The sequence below is a fragment of the Etheostoma spectabile genome, unplaced genomic scaffold, assembly GCF_008692095.1.
Source record: "Etheostoma spectabile isolate EspeVRDwgs_2016 unplaced genomic scaffold, UIUC_Espe_1.0 scaffold00008082, whole genome shotgun sequence".
Classification (NCBI taxonomy): Eukaryota; Metazoa; Chordata; class Actinopteri; order Perciformes; family Percidae; genus Etheostoma; species Etheostoma spectabile.
In genome coordinates, this window is record NW_022603552.1 from 41,236 (window position 1) to 63,327 (window position 22,092).

At 51.0% G+C, this 22,092-nt stretch overlaps 1 protein-coding gene and 1 pseudogene across 1 annotated transcript; both read right to left on the bottom strand.

Annotated features, from left to right (window-relative positions):
* Positions 1 to 1,643: 1,643 nt before the first annotated feature.
* Positions 1,644 to 9,175, bottom strand: LOC116678757 (DNA repair protein XRCC3-like; annotated as a pseudogene).
* A 2,686-nt stretch (positions 9,176 to 11,861) lies between these two features.
* LOC116678758 (uncharacterized) lies at positions 11,862 to 21,271 on the bottom strand. Its single transcript, XM_032508499.1, has 19 exons — positions 21,094 to 21,271; positions 20,778 to 20,864; positions 20,400 to 20,527; positions 19,986 to 20,126; positions 19,241 to 19,306; positions 18,775 to 18,945; positions 18,455 to 18,551; positions 18,127 to 18,350; positions 16,706 to 16,871; positions 16,090 to 16,298; positions 15,720 to 15,837; positions 14,737 to 14,945; positions 14,394 to 14,511; positions 14,101 to 14,270; positions 13,461 to 13,558; positions 13,123 to 13,244; positions 12,748 to 12,991; positions 12,285 to 12,533; positions 11,862 to 12,183 (listed from the first exon to the last, which is right to left on the bottom strand). Exons 1-19 carry the CDS (start codon positions 21,269 to 21,271, stop codon positions 11,862 to 11,864), a joined length of 3,117 nt encoding a protein of 1,038 aa, XP_032364390.1.
* Between the last annotated feature and the right edge of the window lie 821 nt (positions 21,272 to 22,092).

Sequence of the window (22,092 nt, forward strand, 5' to 3'; positions counted from 1 at the left end):
CGCCGCGCTGCTCATCTCTACTTTTACAGAAGAGTGGACGCTGACGGGACTCACAGGTCTGCTGGCGGGCAGCAGCCACCGGGGCACCAGCACCGGGCAGCAGCCACCGGCCACCGGGCACCGGCACCAGGCACCGGGCAGCAGCCACCGGCCACCGGCCACCGGGCAGCAGCCACCGGGCCACCAGGCACCAGGCAGCAGCCACCGGCACCAGCCACCCGGCACCAGCCACCGGCCACCGGGCACCAGCCAGCAGGCCACCGGGCAGCAGCCACCGGCCACCGTGCAGCAGCCACCGGGCAGCAGCCACCGGGCACCGGGCAGGGCAGCCACCGGCCACCGGGCAGCAGCCACCGGCCACCGGGCAGCAGCCACCCGGCAGCAGCCACCGGCACCGGGCAGCAGCCACCGGCACCAGCCACCGGGCACCCAGCCACCGGCCACCGGGCACCAGCCACCGGGCAGCAGCCACCGGCCACCGGGCACCGGGACACTGGTAAACATGTTTATTTGGGATCAGACAGCAGCTGATTGAACACATGAGACTCCAGGATTAATCTTAGCCCGGCTGTTGGCCCGGCTGTTGGCCCGGCTGTTGGCCCGGCTGTGGGCCCGGCTGTGGGCCCGGCTGTGGGCCCGGCTGTGGGCCCGGCTGTTGGCCCGGCTGTGGGCCCGGCTGTTGGCCCGGCTGTTAGCCTGCTCTGGACCAGGCTAGCTGCAAAGAATAAATCTCCATGGTTACTGGGCTGGGTTTAATTCAATCTGGTTTCGTGCAACCGAGTCCAAGCTAAACTCATCCAGGATAACTTGAATATCCCGGGTTAGTCCCTTATCCTGGTTTCATGCAACAGGCCCCAGGTCTGGAATCATGTGGAATTATGTTTATTATGTTTTTTATATATACTTTTATATGTCATTAGTGTTTCGGTTTCTTGTTTTAATAAAGATGAAAACAAAAGAAAAAGTCTGCGCGGGTGGTTTTAAATAAAGGTTGAAACCAGGAACTTTATTTAAGAGTGCACACTCAAATCTGAATAAATCCCCAATAATTCAAACTAATAACCAAGTTGATTTAAACGCACCATAAGTTACTCATATTGGTTGTTAGGGACGGCTGTCGCCACGGTTACTGATCTCCAACCAGAAAAAAACCCCAGCTCTTAATATTAAAAAGTTTATTGACTCTAAAATATAAAATACAGAGACCAAATAATCCACTTTAGAAGAGAAAGGAAACAAAAGCTTAGAAAAATCTGAATTTTAGACACACCTGTCTCTGTTAGACACACCTGTCTCTCTCAGACACACCTGTCTCTCTCAGACACACCTGTCTCTCTCAGACACACCTGTCCCTCTCAGACACACCTGTCTCTCTCAGACACACCTGTCCCTCTCAGACACACCTGTCTCTCTCAGACACACCTGTCCCTCTCAGACACACCTGTCTCTGTTAGACACACCTGTCTCTCTGAGACACACCTGTCCCTCTCAGACACACCTGTCTCTGTTGAGACACACCTGTCCCTCTCAGACACACCTGTCTCTCTCAGACACACCTGTCTCTGTTAGACACACCTGTCCCTCTCAGACACACCTGTCCCTCTCAGACCACACCTGTCTCTGTTAGACACACCTTGTCCCTCTCAGACACACCTGTCCCTCTCAGACACATCTGTCTCTTTTTGATGTCTCCGAGCCGTCCACTCCGAGGACGCCCTCCTCCAGACTGCAGCATCTCGCCCGTCCCGGGCAGATGTGGAGCGAACACCACCTCCAGCCTGCGGAGGGTGCTACTCGGCCGCCCCGGGCAACCGTTTGCTGGAGACGCCGCATCATCAGCCGAACCATCACCTGATTGGCCCAGGCCAACCCCAGCCGGGGACACACCCCGGGGACAGGACTGAGACACACAAAGAGACAGGATTAATACCTTGGCCATCAAAACTCTCCTTAAATACGCTGAAATACTCACAGACTCTGGTCTGAAACTCTCCTTAAATATGTTAAAATATTCACAGACTCTGGTCTGAAACTCTCCTTAAATATGCTGAAATATAAACGAGACTCTGGTCTGAAACTCTCCTTAAATATGTTAAAATATTCACAGACTCTGGTCTGAAACTCTCCTTAAATATACTAAAATATTTACAGACTCTGGTCTGAAACTCTCCTTAAATATGCTGAAATATAACCAGACTCTGGTCTGAAACTCTCCTTAAATACACTGAAATATTCACAGACTCTGGTCTGAAACTCTCCTTAAATACGCTGAAATATTCACAGACTCTGGTCTGAAACTCCTTAAATACGCTGAAATATTCTCAGACCTGGTCTGAAACTCTCTCTTAAATACGTTAAAATATTCACAGACTCTGGTCTGAAACTCTCCTTAAATACACTGAAATATTCACAGACTCTGGTCTGAAACTCTCCTTAAATCACTGAAATATTCACAGACTCTGGTCTGAAACTCTCCTTAAATACACTGAAATATTCACAGACTCTGGTCTGAAACTCTCCTTAAATATGTTAAAATATTCTCAGACTCTGGTCTGAAACTCTCCTTAAATACACTGAAATATTCACAGACTCTGGTCTGAAACTCTCCTTAAATACACTGAAATATTCACAGACTCTGGTCTGAAACTCTCCTTAATATGTTAAAAAATATTCTCAGACTCTGGTCTGAAACTCTCCTTAAATATGTTAAAATATTCTCAGACTCTGGTCTGAAACTCTCCTTAAATATGTTAAAATATTCACAGACTCTGGTCTGAAACTCTCCTTAAATATGTTAAAATATTCTCAGACTCTGGTCTGAAACTCTCCTTAAATATGTTAAAATATTCACAGACTCTGGTCTGAAACTCTCCTTAAATACACTGAAATATTCTCAGACTCTGGTCTGAAACTCTCCTTAAATATGTTAAAATATTCTCAGACTCTGGTCTGAAACTCTCCTTAAATATGCTGAAATACTCACAGACTCTGGTCTGAAACTCTCCTTAAATACACTGAAATACTCACAGACTCTGGTCTGAAACTCTCCTTAAATACGTTAAAATATTCACAGACTGTGGTAGGGCTGCACAATTAATCGAATTTTAATCGCGATCACGATTTGGACTTCCCACGATCAAATTTGCGTGATCAAGCGATTATTTTTTATAAAGCGTCATTTCATAGAACGCTCCGGGTTTTTTGCAAAGCCGATCTCCCGCTCCATAAAGCCGTCTGCTCATGAGCCAGTCAGAGTAGTTCCCTGCACCCTGCAGGTTAGTTTCTAGATGTAGACAGTCCCAGAGGACAGAGTAGCGTGAGGACAACTCAACAGATAGCAGTCGGTAATACGTCAGTCTCAAGGTTTACCAGTTTACCAGTAAACGCAACACTTTGTCACATTTGTTGTTTTTCAGACAACAGCAGTGACCAGTGCTAGTCAGCGTCTGTTAGCTGTTAGCTAGTAGCGTCTGTTAGCTGTTAGCTAGTAGCGTCTGTTAGCTGTTAGCTAGTAGCGTCTGTTAGCTGTTAGCTCTTCTAGGACGCACCGGTGCTAATGTCCTCTCATCCGCTGCAATGCTGTTTATATGGATACGGTTTAATTTTGCGTTACGTGACCCATTCGTCTGTAAAGCCGTGCCTGTGTGGGATCTTTCTACGCTCTCCGTCTCTCGTCTCTCTCTCCTCTCCTCTTACTCTCCGCGCCCCGCCACACAGCGCCCCGCCGGTCCACACTTCTGATATTTGTCTACAGTTTTAATTTTTCATTAACACAGCTGTATATTGTTAAATACGAGGGGCAAACCTGTATTTGTACCAGTGTTTCCGCGGGTAACTGCTATCGCGGCCGCTACGGCGAAGAACACAGAAGAAGTTATTGAATGCAACTAACTTCAGTTGGTAGAGTCACAGCGTGAGACGGAGCTGCTGGACCGAGACCGGGACCTGGACCTGGGCCAGAGATGTGACCCTGGCCAGAATATCATAGTTAATAAAAATGCAGCGCAGTGAAGATAGACGTTTCATACACACGACGTGTGTATCCGCCATTCAACCCGTGCTGGACCCGTTCATAATGATCAGCCGTCTCTCTGTGAGTAGCGTCCATCACCCCCCCCTCTCCAGTTATAAACAGCCTACGTGACAATAAAATTTGTTTTGGTTGAAATCAACAAATAATCGTGAGAATAATCGCAATCAAAATTTTGATCAAAATAATTGCGATTATCATTTTGGCCATAATCGTGCAGCCCTAGACTGTGGTCTGAAACTCTCCTTAAATACACTGAAATATTCACAGACTCTGGTCTGAAACTCTATTTTATCTCAACAGAAAACAAGAAAATATTTTTACCCCAAACTGTCATCAGAGCTGAAAACATCCGTCACCTGAAACACACAGAGAGACAGGTGAGAGGTGTGTGTGTGTGTGTGTGTGTGGTGTGTGTGTGTGTGTGTGTCTCACCTGGTTGATACAGAGAACAGGTGTGTTGTACTCCCGGCTCAGCGTGTGCAGTGTGTGTGAGCAGCTGATCAGCTGTCTGCTCCTCTCCAGCCAATCAGAAGCCTGGAACTCGGTCCTGAACAGCGCAGCCACCGAGTCCACCACCAGAGACGGACGTGGCGCCGAGCCAGGAGGACGGGGACACGGCGGGACAGACACGTCTGCAGGGACTCCTGCAGGGACAGGACAGAGAGACAGAGAGAGAGAGACACACACACACACACACAGAGACACACACACACAAAGAGACAGAGACACACAGAGAGACAGAGACACACACCACACACACACACACACACACACAGACACAGAGACACACACACACACACACACAGACACAGAGACACACACACACAGAGACACACACACACAGACCAGAGACACACACACACAGAGACACACAAAGAGACAACACACACAGAGAGACAGAGACGTACACATATTATATATAATGATTATTTAAATAAGAAGTTTATGTTCCGTTAATTTCCGTAGTGCCCCTGAATGCAGCGCGGCGTGACTCACCAGGTCGGCGGCGTGCTCCACGTAGACGCGGTCCCCGGAGCACCGGGTCAGAGCCGCCGGCACGTCCCGGCGCCGAGACCCCTGACCCCGGATCAGCTGCTGCAGGCGCCGCGCCGGGAACGGGTCCTCGGTGCACACGTACACCGCTCCTACAGACACACAGAGATACAGGGTGGCAGCGAACGCAGCGCTCCCACAGACACACAGAGATACAGGGTGGCAGCGAACGCAGCGCTCCCACAGATACAGAGCTACAGGGTGCAGCGAACGCAGCGCTCCCCCACAGACACACAGAGCTACAGGGTGGCAGCGAACGCAGCGCTCCCACAGACACACAGAGCTACAGGGTGGCAGCGAACGCAGCGCTCCCACAGACACACAGAGCTACAGGGTGGCAGCGAACGCAGCGCTCCCACAGAGATACAGAGCTACAGGGCGGCAGCGAACGCAGCGCTCCCACAGAGATACAGAGCTACAGGGCGGCAGCGAACGCAGCGCTCCCACAGACACACAGAGCTACAGGGCGGCAGCGAACGCAGCGCTCCCACAGACACACAGAGCTACAGGGCGGCAGCGAACGCAGCGCTCCCACAGACACACAGAGATACAGGGCGGCAGCGAACGCAGCGCTCCCACAGACACACAGAGATACAGGGCGGCAGCGAACGCAGCGCTCCACAGACACACAGAGATACAGGCGGGCAGCGAACGCAGCGCTCCCACAGACACACAGAGATACAGGCGGGCAGCGAACGCAGCGCTCCCACAGACACACAGAGATACAGGGCGGCAGCGAACGCAGCGCTCCCACAGACACACAGAGATACAGGGCGGCAGCGAACGCAGCGCTCCCACAGACACACAGAGATACAGGGCAGCGAACGCAGCGCTCCACAGACACACAGAGATACAGGGCGGCAGCGAACGCAGCGCTCCCACAGACACACAGAGATACAGGGCGGCAGCGAACGCAGCGCTCCCACAGACACACAGAGATACAGGGCGGCAGCGAACGCAGCGCTCCACACAGACCACAGAGATACAGGGCGGCAGCGAACGCAGCGCTCCCACAGACACACAGAGATACAGGGCGGCAGCGAACGCAGCGCTCCCACAGACACACAGAGATACAGGGCGGCAGCGAACGCAGCGCTCCCCCAGACACACAGAGATACAGGGCGGCAGCGAACGCAGCGCTCCCACAGACACACAGAGATACAGGGCGGCAGCGAACGCAGCGCTCCCACAGACACACAGAGATACAGGGCGGCAGCGAACGCAGCGCTCCCACAGACACACAGAGATACAGGGCGGCAGCGAACGCAGCGCTCCCACAACACAGAGATACAGGGCGGCAGCGAACGCAGCGCTCCCACAGACACACAGAGATACAGGGCGGCAGCGAACGCAACGCTCCTACAGACACACAGAGATACAGGCGCAGCGAACGCAGCAGCGCTCCTACAGACACACAGAGATACAGGGCGGCAGCGAACGCAGCGCTCCTACAGACACACAGAGATACAGGGCGGCAGCGAACGCAGCGCTCCTACAGACACACAGAGATACAGGGCGGCAGCGAACGCAGCGCTCCTACAGACACACAGAGATACAGGGGCGGCAGCGAACGCAGCGCTCCTACAGACACACAGAGATACAGGGCGGCAGCGAACGCAGCGCTCCTACAGACACACAGAGATACAGGCGGCAGCGAACGCAGCGCTCCTACAGACACACAGAGATACAGGGCGGCAGCGAACGCAGCGCTCCTACAGACACACAAGATACAGGGCGGCAGCGAACGCAGCGCTCCTACAGACCACAGGATACAGGGCGGCAGCGAACGCAGCGCTCCTACAGACACACAGAGATACAGGGCGGCAGCGAACGCAGCGCTCCTACAGACACACAGAGATACAGGGCGGCAGCGAACGCAGCGCTCCTACAGACACACAGAGATACAGGGTGGGGCAGCGAACGCAGCGCTCCTACAGACCCACAGAGATACAGGGTGGCAGCGAACGCAGCGCTCCTACAGACCCACAGAGTTACAGGGCGGCAGCGAACGCAGCGCTCCTACAGACACACAGAGATACAGGGCGGCAGCGAACGCAGCGCTCCTACAGACACACAGAGATACAGGGCGGCAGCGAACGCAGCGCTCCTACAGACACACAGAGATACAGGGCGGCAGCGAACGCAGCGCTCCTACAGACACACAGAGATACAGGGTGGCAGCGAACGCAGCGCTCCTACAGACACACAGAGATACAGGGTGGCAGCGAACGCAGCGCTCCTACAGACCCACAGAGTTACAGGGTGGCAGCGAACGCAGCGCTCCCACAGACACAAAGAGTCACAGGGTGGCAGCGAACGCAGCGCTCCTACAGAGTTACAGGGTGGCAGCGAACGCAGCGCTCCCACAGAGTTACAGGGTGGCAGCGAACGCAGCGCTCTCACAGAAACAGAGTTACAGAGTGGCAGCGAACGCAGCGCTCTCACAGAAACAGAGTTACAGAGTGGCAGCGAACGCAGCGCTCTCACAGAGTTACAGGGTGGCAGCGAACGCAGCGCTCTCACAGAGTTACAGGGTGGCAGCGAACGCAGCGCTCTCACAGAGTTACAGGGTGGCAGCGAACGCAGCGCTCTCACAGAAACACAGAGTTACAGAGTGGCAGCGAACGCAGCGCTCCTTAAGACACAAAGAGTGTCTGGGTTACTGACATGAGTCCAGCCCCCCTGGGTACGGACCTGAGTCCAGGCCCCCCTGCTGGACCGGGTACTGACCTGAGTCCACCCCCCTGGGTACTGACCTGAGTCCAGGCCCCCCTGCTGGACCGGGTACTGACCTGAGTCCACCCCCCTGGGTACTGACCTGAGTCCAGGCCCCCCTGCTGGACCGGGTACTGGACTGATAGACACAGCTGCAGGGCCAGCTGGGTCTTCCCTGCTCCACTCTCTCCAGACAGCTCGCTGACCCGCCCCACAGGAAGACCCCCCCGCAGCAGCTGGTCCAGGACAGGACACCCCAGACTCAGTCTGAGACCAGAGTCTCCATGCTGCAGCAAGATGGCATACACACACACACACACACACACACACACACACACACGTTAGTTACATCACTCTGTAACCATCAGACCTGTATGACTGACCTGGGGTGTGGGGGTATAACTAACCTGGGGGGGGGGTAATAACTGACCTGGGGTGTGGGGGTATAACTAACCTGGGGGGGTAATAACTGACCTGGGGTGGGGGGGCTGCGTCTGCAGGCAGTGGCAGCAGCGGTCTGCAGCTGATGGACGTCTACGCGGACAGACCGGTGAGCCTCTGCAGGTCTGGACCAGAAACACACAACACCTCCCTCAAAGACTTCAGTTTCACTGGGGGGGAAGGGGGGCATATTTTACAGTTTAATGAAGATCCAACCAAATTCCATAATAATGTTACTGTTTTAACGTGGCTAACATATGCTTCATCTGACGTAAGCCCCGACATTACCAAGTTAAAACTAATCCACATATCTTTCCCCGAAATACATGTAAGATAGAGTAGCGCCGATAGTAGTACTAAAACATTTAGTTTAGAACAATGTGTTCATAAATGGTTATTTGATAAATACATTTGAAAATATTCGATAAAACATTAAAGTGTGGTTAATCTGAAAGGAGCTCCGTCTATAGTCTACACGGCCTTACCGACGTTTAAGGTCTGAACGTTACATCTAGAAGAGGATTTAACGTACAGGACATCTAGTTATATACACTTTATGATGGCCGATTACACTATTACAACATATATCTTAAGACAAAGTGTTAGTTTGTGTCATATATTGTTATTACAGTTTATGGTGAGCGATGAAATGTTAAATTGTGATATTTCTGAGTGAAGCCTGGTGCACGGGCTCGCTTACCTTTCCTAACGGACGCTATGATCCGGGGGTGGAGCTCCAGTTGGTCCCAGTCCATGTCCCCGCTGCGGACATGCTGTCCCCGCCGCTGCTCCACTCTCACACGGCGACAACAACTCACTACACTGGGTTAATTCACTAATTAATAATAATAATAATGAGTTCTGCTTGTTTCGGCCTGTCTATAGTTTCAGCCCGTAACTTCACACATGAAATACCCGCCAGAATGCGACACGTCATCACGCTACGCCTGGAAGGAACCATTTATCCGGTTAGGCGGGGGTGGCTGGTCCCGGGTTAAATGTAAATCCAGTTTATTTTCTTATATATCAACCTGTATGCTTTTACTTCATAACTAAAACACGTAATGTAAACTTAAAAACTTTCAATACGGTTTGTAATTCCTCTCGACATCGATCAACACCCCCCCCCCCCCAACCTCCAACTCCGCGTGATCTCCAGACCCAGTGACGTCAGCGCGCTGCGTCTCAGGAAGAAAACAAACACATTCGTGAAGACGAAGCAGCCTAACAATGCCCAGTGATCGGTTTAATAAAACAATAATTAACCGTTAAATAACCGGTTAAATACCCGGTTAACCGTCTGTCTGACTGGAGGACAACATGGATTAAACCGGATATTAAATCTGGAGACCTACCGCTCCCGGTTTCTGACCGCGAAACCGGCCTCGGTGGTTCCGTTAGTGGTGTTCCTCTATTAACTAGTATTAACTAGTGTTAACTAGTATTAACTAATAAGGTCCAATATCAACCCTAACTAAGGACTAACCGGCCTCGGTGGTTCCGTTAGTGGTGAGTCCTCTATTAACTAGTATTAACTAGTGTTAACTAGTATTAACTAGTATTAACTAATAAGGTCCAATATCAACCTAACTAATGACTAACCGGCCTCGGTGACCATATCAGGGACTACCTCATGAAGCTCATTGAAAGAACACCGGGGGGGGGGGGAGAACATATCAGGGACTACCTCATGAAGCTCAGTGAAAGAACACCATGGTTTTGCAGAGCATCAAAAGAGTGTTAATATTTAACCATAACTTTACGATTTGTCCCGTAGACCAGTGCCTCTGACCCCACCATGAGCCCCCGGTGTGCAAGACCTGCGGCGGGCCGACATTGACGTGACCAGGCCCGGGGCAGCGGGTGTGCCCGGCTGTGGCTCGTCCTGGAGGACAACACATCGTCTCTGAGGTCATTCGTGGAGGGAAGCGGAGGAGTCTCGTCTGCTGTGGGACAGTTTGTCTCCGCCGGGTGAGACGCAACACACTGGCTACACGCGAAACAACTTCTGACCACGAAAACTGGTCTACACCGTCAAAAACACACTTCTGACCACGAAAACTGGTCTACACGCGTCAAAAACTCACTTCTGACCACGAAAACTGGTCTACAACTTCAAAAACTCATTTCTGACCACGAAAACTGGTCTACACGCGTCAAAACTCACTTCTGACCACGAAACTGGTCTACCCGCAAAAATCAGACCACGAAAACTGGTCTACACCGTCAAAAACACACTTCTGACCACGAAAACTGGTCTACACACTTCAAAAACTCATTTCTGACCACGAAACTGGTCTACACGCGTCAAAAACTCACTTCTGTCTGACCACGAAACTGGTCTAACACGCTCAAAAACTCATTTCTGACCACGAAAACTGGTCTACAACGCGTCAAAAACTCACTTCTGACCACGAAAACTGGTCTACACGCGTCAAAAACTCACTTCTGACCACGAAAACTGGTCTACACACTTCAAAAACTCATTTCTGACCACGAAAACTGGTCTACACCGCGTCAAAAACACACTTCTGACCACGAAAACTGGTCTACACGCGTCAAAACTCAGACCACGAAAACTGGTCTACACACGTCAAAAACACACTTCTGACCACGAAAACTGGTCTATACACGCGTCAAAAACACTAAAACTACAGATTTGACTCGAGTCTGGCAATCTTCATATGCAGATTTGACGGTTTAAAGAAATGTTTTGGCTTCTGGGAAGTCCCTTCCGTTCTCTAGTTCGTAGCAGCCATCTTCTTCGTCAGAAGCACGCTCAGATCAAACGGTTTCATTTCTGCTTCGTTGTGGTTGAAACCTGAACAGCACGACTCAGACAGCTGAATGTGAACAAACTGAAGCTTTATTGAATCAAGTCCTGCAGACAGAGTCCTGGTCTTCACCCGGGGACCAGGTTACCTGTGAGGACAGAAACATGCCAATATAAGTGTGTGTGTGTGTGTGTGTGTGTGTGGTGTGTGTGGGGGGGGGGGGGGGGGGGGGGGGGGTCCTTCTAGAGCCAGACCAATATATCTGTATTCGGCATTTCTAATGGTAGATTAATGTTTTTTAAATATTCTTCCATCAGAATCATTTATAGTGACAAATGATTCTGATAATATTTTAAAAATGAAAACGGACATCAACCATGTTATGAGTGTCGCCGTCTTCGCAGAGGGCTCGCTACAATTTAGAAAATAAATATCCATCTCTACTGTACGTATGCGTGTTTATTCATCTCTCGGCATTTAGCATTTTTAAATAACCAAATATTTGTATCGGCCTTAAAAATCCTTAGTTGGTCGGACTCTGGTTCCTGAGGAGCCCGGACCTCTCAGGATGCCTTGGTGATCACTGGCTCCGTACTGAGCACCACAGTCCGACCCGGCGAGATCTGGGTCAGACCCAGTGGACCCGGCCCCCCCAGAGGTCGGGACGCTGAAGTTCTGCAGGTTGGTTTGGTCCGAGGTTTGGAGTCTTCCTGAGAGGCTGGGACCGAGTTGGAAGGTCGGCCCTCCTACAGGAGGACGGAAACAGAAACCAAGACTTAGTCGTGACTCATAATCCAAGTTGCAAGCAGCAATGATAGAGATAAATACAGATCCGATTCTCTTCCCTACCTGTCTGAGGGACGTTTCTTGGAGAAGATTCCTGTCCTTCCCCGTTTCTGGTTTTCAGATATAGACTGGACCCGTTTCTGCTGGTTGGGGTACAGAGGACCCACTTCCTGTTGGTTGAACTGAAGTCCAGAAGGGAAAAAACTGCTCGGAGGTTTGACTCTGATGGTCTGCACTCGTGACCGATCCGTCTCCCTCCGTTCAACGGTTCCTGATCCTTCCGGGTTTGGGTCAACCTGGCCGGTTGCAGCAGATGCCGGTTCAGACGCCGGTGTGTTGGCGGCGCCGGGGTGCTTGGTGTCAACGTTGGGTAGTTCTGCGCTGAGCGGAGCTGGATGAAGTCGAGAGGTTTGAAACCAATGGTTCTGACTTTGAGGCTGGTTCCCAGCTCTGTCTTTACGGTTTGGCACTTCCTGTCCTACATCAGGCACTTCCTGTCCTGCAGCTGAGAGACTCGGATCCAGTGTTTCTTGTATTGCCACGTCCTGTCTGGCACGCCAGGAGAACGCTTCAGACTCTGCTGGTCTTCATGTGGCTTAATGATGCCGCCGGGGCCCTGAGTAAGCTTGTCCCCCGATAGGCTAGAGTGCCAGACACTAACCGATGCCTTTGCACCCTGGGGTGTCCCAGTGGGATCAGATCTTCCCAGACCACTGTCCAACTCTCCCCAACTGGAGAATCGGGGATCCTGGAAGAACTCAAGCCCAAAGCCAGTTTTTATTAGTTAGCCCAGAATTTTCTTCTCTTGCTTGTACAAAGTTGAAGCTACGGGGGCGGGGGTTGGACAGCTGGGCGCTTTTGTCTGGTGACTGCTGGTATCGGGGACCGTGTGGGGGAGGTTCTGAAAACCCAAATACTTGCTGGTTCTTTTTCTGAGAAACAGACCCTGGGACTTGCTGGGTACCGATGATTTGAGAAGGAGAAAGATGAGAGTTCGTGAGCTTTTGGGAGACTGAGAGCAGCTTGTTGGGTGCTCCTGGTACTGTGATGAAGTGGCTGGGTCCAGGTTTGGGCCTAGGCCAGTGGCCTGAGAGAGGCAGGACCCCCCCTGCTTGGTTGACCTTGTTACTCGGGATGTTCCCAGAAACCTGACGTGAACAGTCTTCGGCAGGGACTGGATCTGCTGGACAAAAAAAAAAAAAAAAAAAGATTTTAATATGAACTGGGTTCAGTATTTTACCTTTATTCTGAAAGACAATCTTCCTCTAAGCTGTATCCATGGGAACAGGATGGGTTCCCCCCCAGACCAATGGTACTCACTGGAACCTTTGAGGCTCTTGAAGACTTTCACTGAACCAAATCCCGGTGTCTCTGATTTGAAGGATCGATTAACAGACAGTCTGTTGACCCCGCCGAGTGGATAGAAGCACCGCACCGTCAACCTGTTTAATAATAATAATAATATATAATAATAATAATAATAAAATAATATATAATAATAATAAAATAATAATAATAATAATAATGCTGAGGTTGTAAACATGCACTAATGAGATGTCAGAGGGGGGGGCCACATGCTGCCCATGAGGTACCTGGGCACCTCTCCAGCTACTAGTCCAGCCCCCCTACTGACCCCAGTATTTTGAGGTATTCCTCACTTGAACTGGGACTCCCTGGAGATCAGGTTCGGTCCGTCTGAGATCAGCTGTCTGTCGTGGACGATCTCGTTCTCATAAACCATGTAGGACTCCGCGGCCTGGGGGACATCAGTTACAACTTCACTCATGGACATATCCGCCTGTAGTTGTGTACAATTATCCCTGTAGCGGTGTGTGGACCTCATCCCTGTAGCGGTGTGTGGACCTCATCCCTGTAGCCGTGTGTGTGGACCTCATCCCTGTAGCCGTGTGTGTGGACCTCATCCCTGTAGCCGTGTGTGTGGACCTCATCCCTGTAGCCGTGTGTGTGGACCTCATCCCTGTAGCGGTGTGTGGACCTCATCCCTGTAGCCGTGTGTGTGGACCTCATCCCTGTAGCCGTGTGTGTGGACCTCATCCCTGTAGCCGTGTGTGTGGACCTCATCCCTGTAGCCGTGTGTGTGGACCTCATCCCTGTAGCCGTGTGTGTGGACCTCATCCCTGTAGCCGTGTGTGTGGACCTCATCCTGTAGCCGTGTGTGTGGACCTCATCCCTGTAGCGGTGTGTGTGTGGACCTCATCCCTGTAGCGGTGTGTGTGTGGACCTCATCCCTGTAGTTATATCCGTAGTTGAACATGTTTCCAGTGTTCTGGGTCTCACCAGAGCTCTAGTCCCGCAGGAGTCCAACTTGAAGACAAACAGGACTCTGGCTGCGTCCGTCTCTCTGGGCTTGCAGCTGGGGTCCAGCAGCGTGGTGGTGTCCGGGTGCACTGAGGGCCAGGTGGAGGTGGGCGTGGTGACCACCGCCATGGTCCCGTCTGCTGAGCAAACTGACCCCCCCAGGAAACATCGATTATGACGGGACAAAGAGACAGGGGGGACAGTGGGGGACATAGACTGAGAAACAGACCGGAGGCGCATGCACATCAATATTCTGAATATGAAAATATTACCTATCATGTCCTCGGTCTTGAAGATGCAGCGTTTGGAGGTGGATGTCTGGACCTCTAACGTTTTGGAGTCTCTCAGAAGAAGCCGAAATGTCCCGTAAAAGTTTGACAGTGTGACATCCTGGAAATGAAACAGGACCGGATCAGACACTTCTACACTCTCATTTACTGGAACTACTTAAATACTCAGCTGGGCTCAACATGTTCAGATGCATGCCACCGGCTACATTAAGACCAAGATGGTTCCTGGCCCCAGGGCCTGAAACCATCACCCCACCACCCTGGCCTAACTAATTCAGCAGGAAACTGGGACATGTTGACATTCTGATAATTCGTGGACTCTTACGTCGTAGGTGTATCCGACGGAGAACACCGGGATTTCCAGCGTGGTCCTGAAGGAGTCTCTGTGAAGGCGGTACCCTCTTTGGGCGGCCAGTTGTGAGGTCAGAGGCTCGTGGCCGACGCCCACCTCCCAGATACTCTCTGCGTGTGGCGGTACGACCACGGTGAAGGTGATTCCTCCGTCCGAACACTGAGCCGTGATCTCTGGAGGAACTGCACAGGAGAAACACAACGTCTCAGTGGCTTTACAGCCAATTAGAACCTGTGGTGATGACATCACACGCTGTTCTAGGGCCAGACTGGGACATCTGATTGGTTGGAGACATTTTAAAGTGTTTCCATTAATTTACACTGAATCACACGACGTCTACCATCACACGATCAACGTGGGACAGCATCACACGATCACTATGGGACAGCATCACACGATCACTATGGGACAGCATCACACGATCACTATGGGACAGCATCACACGATCACTATGGGACAGCATCACACGATCACTATGGGACAACATCACATGATCACTATGGGACAACATCACACGATCACTATGGGACAGCATCACACGATCACTATGGGACAGCATCACACGATCACTATGGGACAGCATCACACGATCACTATGGGACAGCATCACACGATCACTATGGGACAGCATCACACGATCAACGTGGGACAGCATCACACGATCAACGTGGGACAGCATCACACGATCAACGTGGGACAGCATCACACGATCAACGTGGGACAGCATCACACGATCAACGTGGGACAGCATCACACGATCAACGTGGGACAGCATCACACGATCAACGTGGGACAGCATCACACGATCAAAATGCGATTTCCTTATTTGGATTATAAGGTTTCCATCAGCGTTTATCATATTCATGAAATTCAAATTTCACTGTTTCCATAAAACCGTTTTCATTCAATACCACTAGAGCGGTTTCTGTAGACCTGACCAGAACAGATGTACTTACACATGTTTAATGCTTGTGCCTTGATGGACGTGAGGTGGTAGTACGAGTCTTTCTGAGGCACGATGGTAAGTGTGTAGTTGACATCGATGGAGTACTGCACCACACCCTGACCCACGTACTGTTGGAGGGAAATATAAAATGAGTAGTGTTACATTTGAAAAAGCATTGGGAATCAAAGGGGTACGTAGTTCATAGCCAATAGGATCGATAAAAACTGGCACCACTAAACCAGCTTAGCTACCCTCCACTAAACCTCCAGGCCGGGGACAGGCTAAATCCTGGCACCACTAACCCAGCCGACCTGACTTCCAGGCCGGGGACAGGCTAAATCCTGGGTAAACTGTCAAACTGGTTGCGTGGAAGTCCTCACCGTCCAGCGGACGGCCGGGTTCTGGAAGGGCAGCCGAAGTTCGTAGGCCCGGCTGCCGTTGGCGTGAAGGACGGGACGGATGCTGAAGCCCCCCTTGGTGCTCTGTGTCATCTCCATCTGGTTACCGTTGATATGGACGTCCTCCATCGTCACATCAGCCGGGATGTTCCCCAGGTAGACGCTGAACACGCGGTCATCGCTTACGGTCTCTACGGGAAGGAACCCAAATCAGGAGCAGATGAGACAGGACAGAGGACATCTTGATTAGGATAATCAATTTTAAATTAATTTCTTGTCAATCACAACAGTTCTCAGCGCTTGGGGGGGGGGGGTGTCACCTGACTGACTTACTGTCGGGGGGGGTGTCAACTGGCTGACTTACTGTCGGGGGGGGGGGGAGGTCAACTGGCTGACTTACTGTCGGGGGGGGGAGGTCAACTGGCTGACTTACTGTCGCGGGGGGGGGTCAACTGGCTGACTCACTGTCGGGGGGGGAGGTCAACTGGCTGACTTACTGTCGGGGGGGGGGGGAGGTCAACTGGGGACTTACTGTCGGGGGGGGGGGGGGAGGTCAACTGGGGACTTACTGTCGGGGGGGGGTCAACTGGGGACTTACTGTCCAGGTGGAAGGGTGGACGGCAGAGCAGCGGCGTGTCGAGGACTCGGAGCATGCGGTGCCTGGTGTCGATGCTGCTCCCGTCTTCGTACAGCAGAGAGAAGACGTGTTGGTAGAGCAGGAAGATCACGTACGTCTCCTTGTACACGTTGTTCACCACCCAACTCTACAGACAAGGAAACCAACATTTTCATCAGCAATCTGCACAATATTTTCCAGAAGAGGGTGAAAATGCAAAAACAATAACCCTAACACATGTCTTTTCCACTAAGGATAACCCGGTTCTGGTTCTTATGTCAGTCTGGTGCTGGTTCTAGTCACCAGTGATCTGAGAACCAGCTCGATCCTCCACAGCCTGAGAGCCATGTCAAAATATTTGGGTCTTTGCTGACCGCTGCTACCGCTTCGCTTGTTTTGGGTCCTGGTCATTTTTAATTTTTCCATGTTTATCAGCTGGGCCACACTCTGGTAACCCTGTACCCAATGGTCCAAACATCTCACGCTGTAGCCTCAAAGACCAGCTCGGTTGCACAGCTGCATCAAGTTTATTCTGGATTCTGAGGAGGGGCACAGAGCCAGACGTCCCCCATCCTTGTCCAAAGCTAACAGCTGTCTATGGGTAACCCGTGTTAAAAAAAAAAAAAAAAAAAAAACTTCGGGACGCCATTTTTAAAACACAATAGTCCCGGCGCAGCACCCGACGTAACCGTTTCTCATCTATAGACCAGCGCTGAGTTGGAACCTGGTTTCTTTGGGTGGAAAAGCAATGAACCGGTTTGGTATTTGGCACCGACTCCAAACAAGCACCAGACCTGCCTCGATGGTGTCTCATTGCCATCAGGTTCTAGAAACACCCAGTCCCAGGTTACCGTGGACTTCTGCTGTAAGTTGTCCAACAAGAACCAACCTCATATTTTATAATGCCCCACGTTAATATTCACATTAAGAACTAAGCCCCAACACGTTTGTTGAAAGGACGCTTTCCTCCATCAATGGTGGAAAGACTGTAGGTGTTAAAGATCCGTTTATGGACGGTCTTCATCAAATTCAGATTTTTCTAACCCTCAGAAAAGGTTCTCGAAAGGATCGGTGACTTAAGTGCTGCACAATGGGACAAACTGACCAACATGCATAATATTTAATAAATAAAAGATCGATACTTGGCACCTGTGTATTGATACAGTATCACCACTGAAAATTTAGTGATACTATGCTGTATGGATTCCCCCCCCCGACCCCTATATCGGACACGCTTGCATTGGCGATTGTTTTCCTATAGGTCGCCTAATGAATCAGTCGACCAATCATTGCAGTTCTGCTGCTGTAGTCTGCTGGTCTAGCAGGACATCAGGCCTTGTTGGACTGTGTTTGTTGCTCACAACCAAATGGTTTTCAAGCTTGTCCCCGTGGACGGGCTGTACCTTTCTGTAGCCGCCCTCCGCCCCGAAAGGAACTCCGATCTGGATCAACGGGCCTCGTTTGACCACGCTGAATCCTTTGGTTGTGGCGGTGCGTTCGTCCAGAAGAACCCCCTCCAGCCCCAGGCCGAGGGTCCGGCTTTCAAACACTGCTCCCTCATCGACCAGCGGGGTCATGACCCGCGGGACGTCCCACAGCAGCCGGGCGCCGTCAAAAGAACCCGAATCTGAGAATCAACAGAGTCACTGTAAGTTCCAGAACAACTTGCCAGTCCAGGAGAATCTACCCTAAATCTACCCCTGAAGAAGAATCTACCCGTCCAGAACTTACTGACTGTGCAGGCCATGGACACGTCGATCATCATCACCGTCAGCTTCTTTTTAAAGAACAGAGAAACCCGGAGCACCTCCACAGGGACGCCTTCCACCTGACAACGAAACACAAGATGTTACATACACAGGAACTGCTCCAGGGCTTTAGAGTCTCAGCCTCTCAGTGACCTTTGGTCTCCTGAATCAGGGTCCATTGAGTCTGGAGGTCTGGTTCCCCCGTAGTCACAAACCCTTCATCAGCTCCCGCAGTATATTCCAAAGACACGCCACATAAATTCTCAGGTGATTGGATGAACGAATGACAGATTTGTGACCCACCGTGCTCAGCTCGGCATGCGGCTGTTTGTACGGCGAGCGGAGCGCCACCCTCTGGGCGCCCGCCACCAGGCTGTAGCCCCCCCGCTGGGCTTCACTGATGGACATGGAAGACACCCGTCCATCACTCTGCAGGAACATCAGCTGCCACACAGAACTCGCCGTCCTCTGCGCCTGAACGCCACAAAAACAGACATCTGGGTGACCTGCTGTCCTGGGGGGTGGGGGGGCTACATGGTGCATCAGAGCAAGGACTAGGACTCAAGATCACTTTCTTCCAAAAGCCTAAACCACCCTGAATTCACAGCATTTTGCATACTCGCCACTTTATATTTATCCTTTATTAAAACGTAAAAGCAGTTTTAACATAAGTTTGAGAGCTTAAGTAGGAAATAAGTGTGGGGCAGAATGGCCCCTGAATCTACAACCGTATCCATGGCTACAGACCAGGGTTGATTAGGTGTTTTACCTGAGAAAAGGCCGCGTGCCACATCTCTCCACTGTCCCCCCCCGCTGACCTCCACACGACGACTCTCTGTCCACGTTCACCTGTCCACAGGAGATGGGACAACCTTTACTTTACACTCAGCAGCAAAATATATCTCTCAGTTATGATGAGACATGGAGAAAATCAGATATCTCAGTTATGATGAGACATGGAGAAAATCAGATATCTCAGTTATGGATGAGACATGGAGAAAATCAGATATCTCAGTTATGATGAACATGGAGAAAATCAGATATCTCAGTTATGGTGAGACATGGAGAAATCGATCTCAGTTATGATGAGACATGGAGAAATCAGATATCACAATATTCTTCACCAAATATTGATATTGTAGGTTTTGACAACTGATGCTTTGACAAAATATCTTCCCACTTAGATCTGAGATAATAATCTTCAGTAAGGTGGACATACAGACCACGTGGGGAAGAGGCCAATAATACAACTGTCTCAGGAAGTGACATCACTTCACTGGAATGCAGCATTTAAAACCAGAAAAGACACTTGTGTCATATCACAATATCTAAAATTAAGACAAATCTCGTCTCATATCACAATGTTGATACATCATAACTCAGCATTTCTAGAATATCACTAAATGAAATCCAGTCTGCACCCATGTAGCGGGACAGAAGCTAAGCTTCCCATCCAGACAGTCTTGGACTCAGCTTTCAGGCAGTTTAGACCCAGGTTGGTTTCAGGAACTGACCTCCATGTAGTCCTCCTCGCAGATGACCTCTCTGTGAGTCCAGGTCAGACCAGAACAGACGGCAGAGACCGGCCGGCTGGTCCACGTTCCCCCAGCGTCGCTCACGAACACGTTGAAGCTGAAGGTGAACACCTCGTCGTTCTGAAACAAGCAAAACCAGACGGGACTCAACGTGGACACCTGGACCTACATGACCCGGGGGTGGGGGGGCGTTGAACCCCCTGCTATGCTTTTGGTGTAAGATCTGGCACCACAAATTCATTCTGGGATAGGGGAAGTAAGGCTCTCTGAACCAATCCAACGGTCCTGGGAGGCTGAGAACCGTCTCAGGAGACTCCACCAACCCGTCTCAGGAGGGAGCTTCAGGTCTATACAGCGTACACCTGAAGCTCTAAAGTGCCCTGGTGCAGGTACCTGGTTCTGGGTGAAGCAGGAGTAGTACGAAGCCCTGAAGGTGGTGAAGCCGTCCATCCTGAAGGTGCTGATGGTGTAACCGCAGCGGGACGCCAGCGGCTCGATGAGAGCGTGGACGCCACTTCCATCTACAGAGGGACAGACAGGTGTTACAGGGCAGGGGGACAGACAGGGGTTACAGGGCAGGGGGACAGACAGGGTTACAGCAGGGGGGACAGACAGGGGTTACAGGGCAGGGGGACACATTGTGCAGGTGCCGATTCTGGGGGGACGCCGTGCGTCGTCAGGGACAGAAATCTCTCCCCCTTACCGTGCAGAACCTGGACAGGTGGACAGGTAGGTGGACAGGGGGACCAACAAGGGTAAAGCAGACCTGACCTTTGACCTGGAAGCGAGGAGTCTGGGCCGAGCGGACGTGGATCCAGAGGTACCGGTCCCGACACTCTGACTCCACCACAGAGTCCTCTGAAAGGACATGACTGTTCAGATTTCTAATTAAGACTTCCAATTAATTACCAATTAAGACCCGAGAGTCGATAATAATAATAATAATAAGACTACCTTCGGCTGAAGATATCTCTGTGAACTGGCAGCAGATGAGCACGAGTCTGGAGAGAAATGTAATCAGATTACTTTATTAAATTAATCTGATATTATCAGTCAGACAGAGAGGGGGGGGGGCTGCCAGCTGGACCAGAGCCCGGAGCAGGTGGGGGTTCGGTGCCTTGCTCCAGATCCCCGGGTAGTGCCCAGGAGGTAAACCGGCTCCTCTCCTGCCACCAGTGCACCTTCCGTACAGGGACATGAACCAGCAACCCTCCGGCTACAATCACACTCCCTACTGCCCCCCCCCCCCCGCCAACAAGGATCATTAACGCCTTCATTTTAAATCCTTCTGGATCCACATGGACTTCCTGGTTTGAAGGCCTAACGAACGACTTATTCTGACTCTAAAGTCCACTAGAGGTTTAATCAGTGTGCCTACGACTTGGTTCACATCCAAATAACAAAAACAGCTTAAAACTTAATAAGTGAGACGTGTTTTAACCCTCCAGAGACCTTTTTAATAATCTAAGACCGGTTTCCCAGAAACAGCTACGACGTAGTTAGCGCTGAACCCACCAGCCTCCATTTATAAAAACAGTACTTTAGCGTGAATAGAGCCGACTCCTGGTCTCGTGTACATGGCTAAACTCGGTGTTTATTTCTACCAACACCAGAGTTGGGATGCTTGGGAAAGCGGAGAGAAAACCAGAACCAGCGTTTCAGGGTTTTATTTGGTTTCTGTGGACTCTGAACAAAGTGTGTAACACAATGCTAAAATTACCGTTTATTTACATGGAGCCTGGTGGGTTCACTGAGGCAAGCAAACTTTGTTAAATATATAACCCCACTTCTGTTATAATTTTAAATATATATAAACAGTATGTTGGGTTACAGACCATAATCATAATAATAATAATAATAATGGTGACTTACCCGAAGAAGAGGAGAGCAGCCGTCCCCATGTTGAAGCTGCAGAAAGTGTCTCTGCTGTGTCTCTGAGGAGTAAAAAGCTTCTCCTCTGCACCAGGTGAGCTGATCACAGCAGTCACACCTGAGGCTGGTTGAGTCTGATTACACCTGGAGGTTTCCTTCTTCTTCTTCTTCCTCTTCTTCTCCTCCCTCTCCTTCTTCTCCTTCTTCTCCTTCC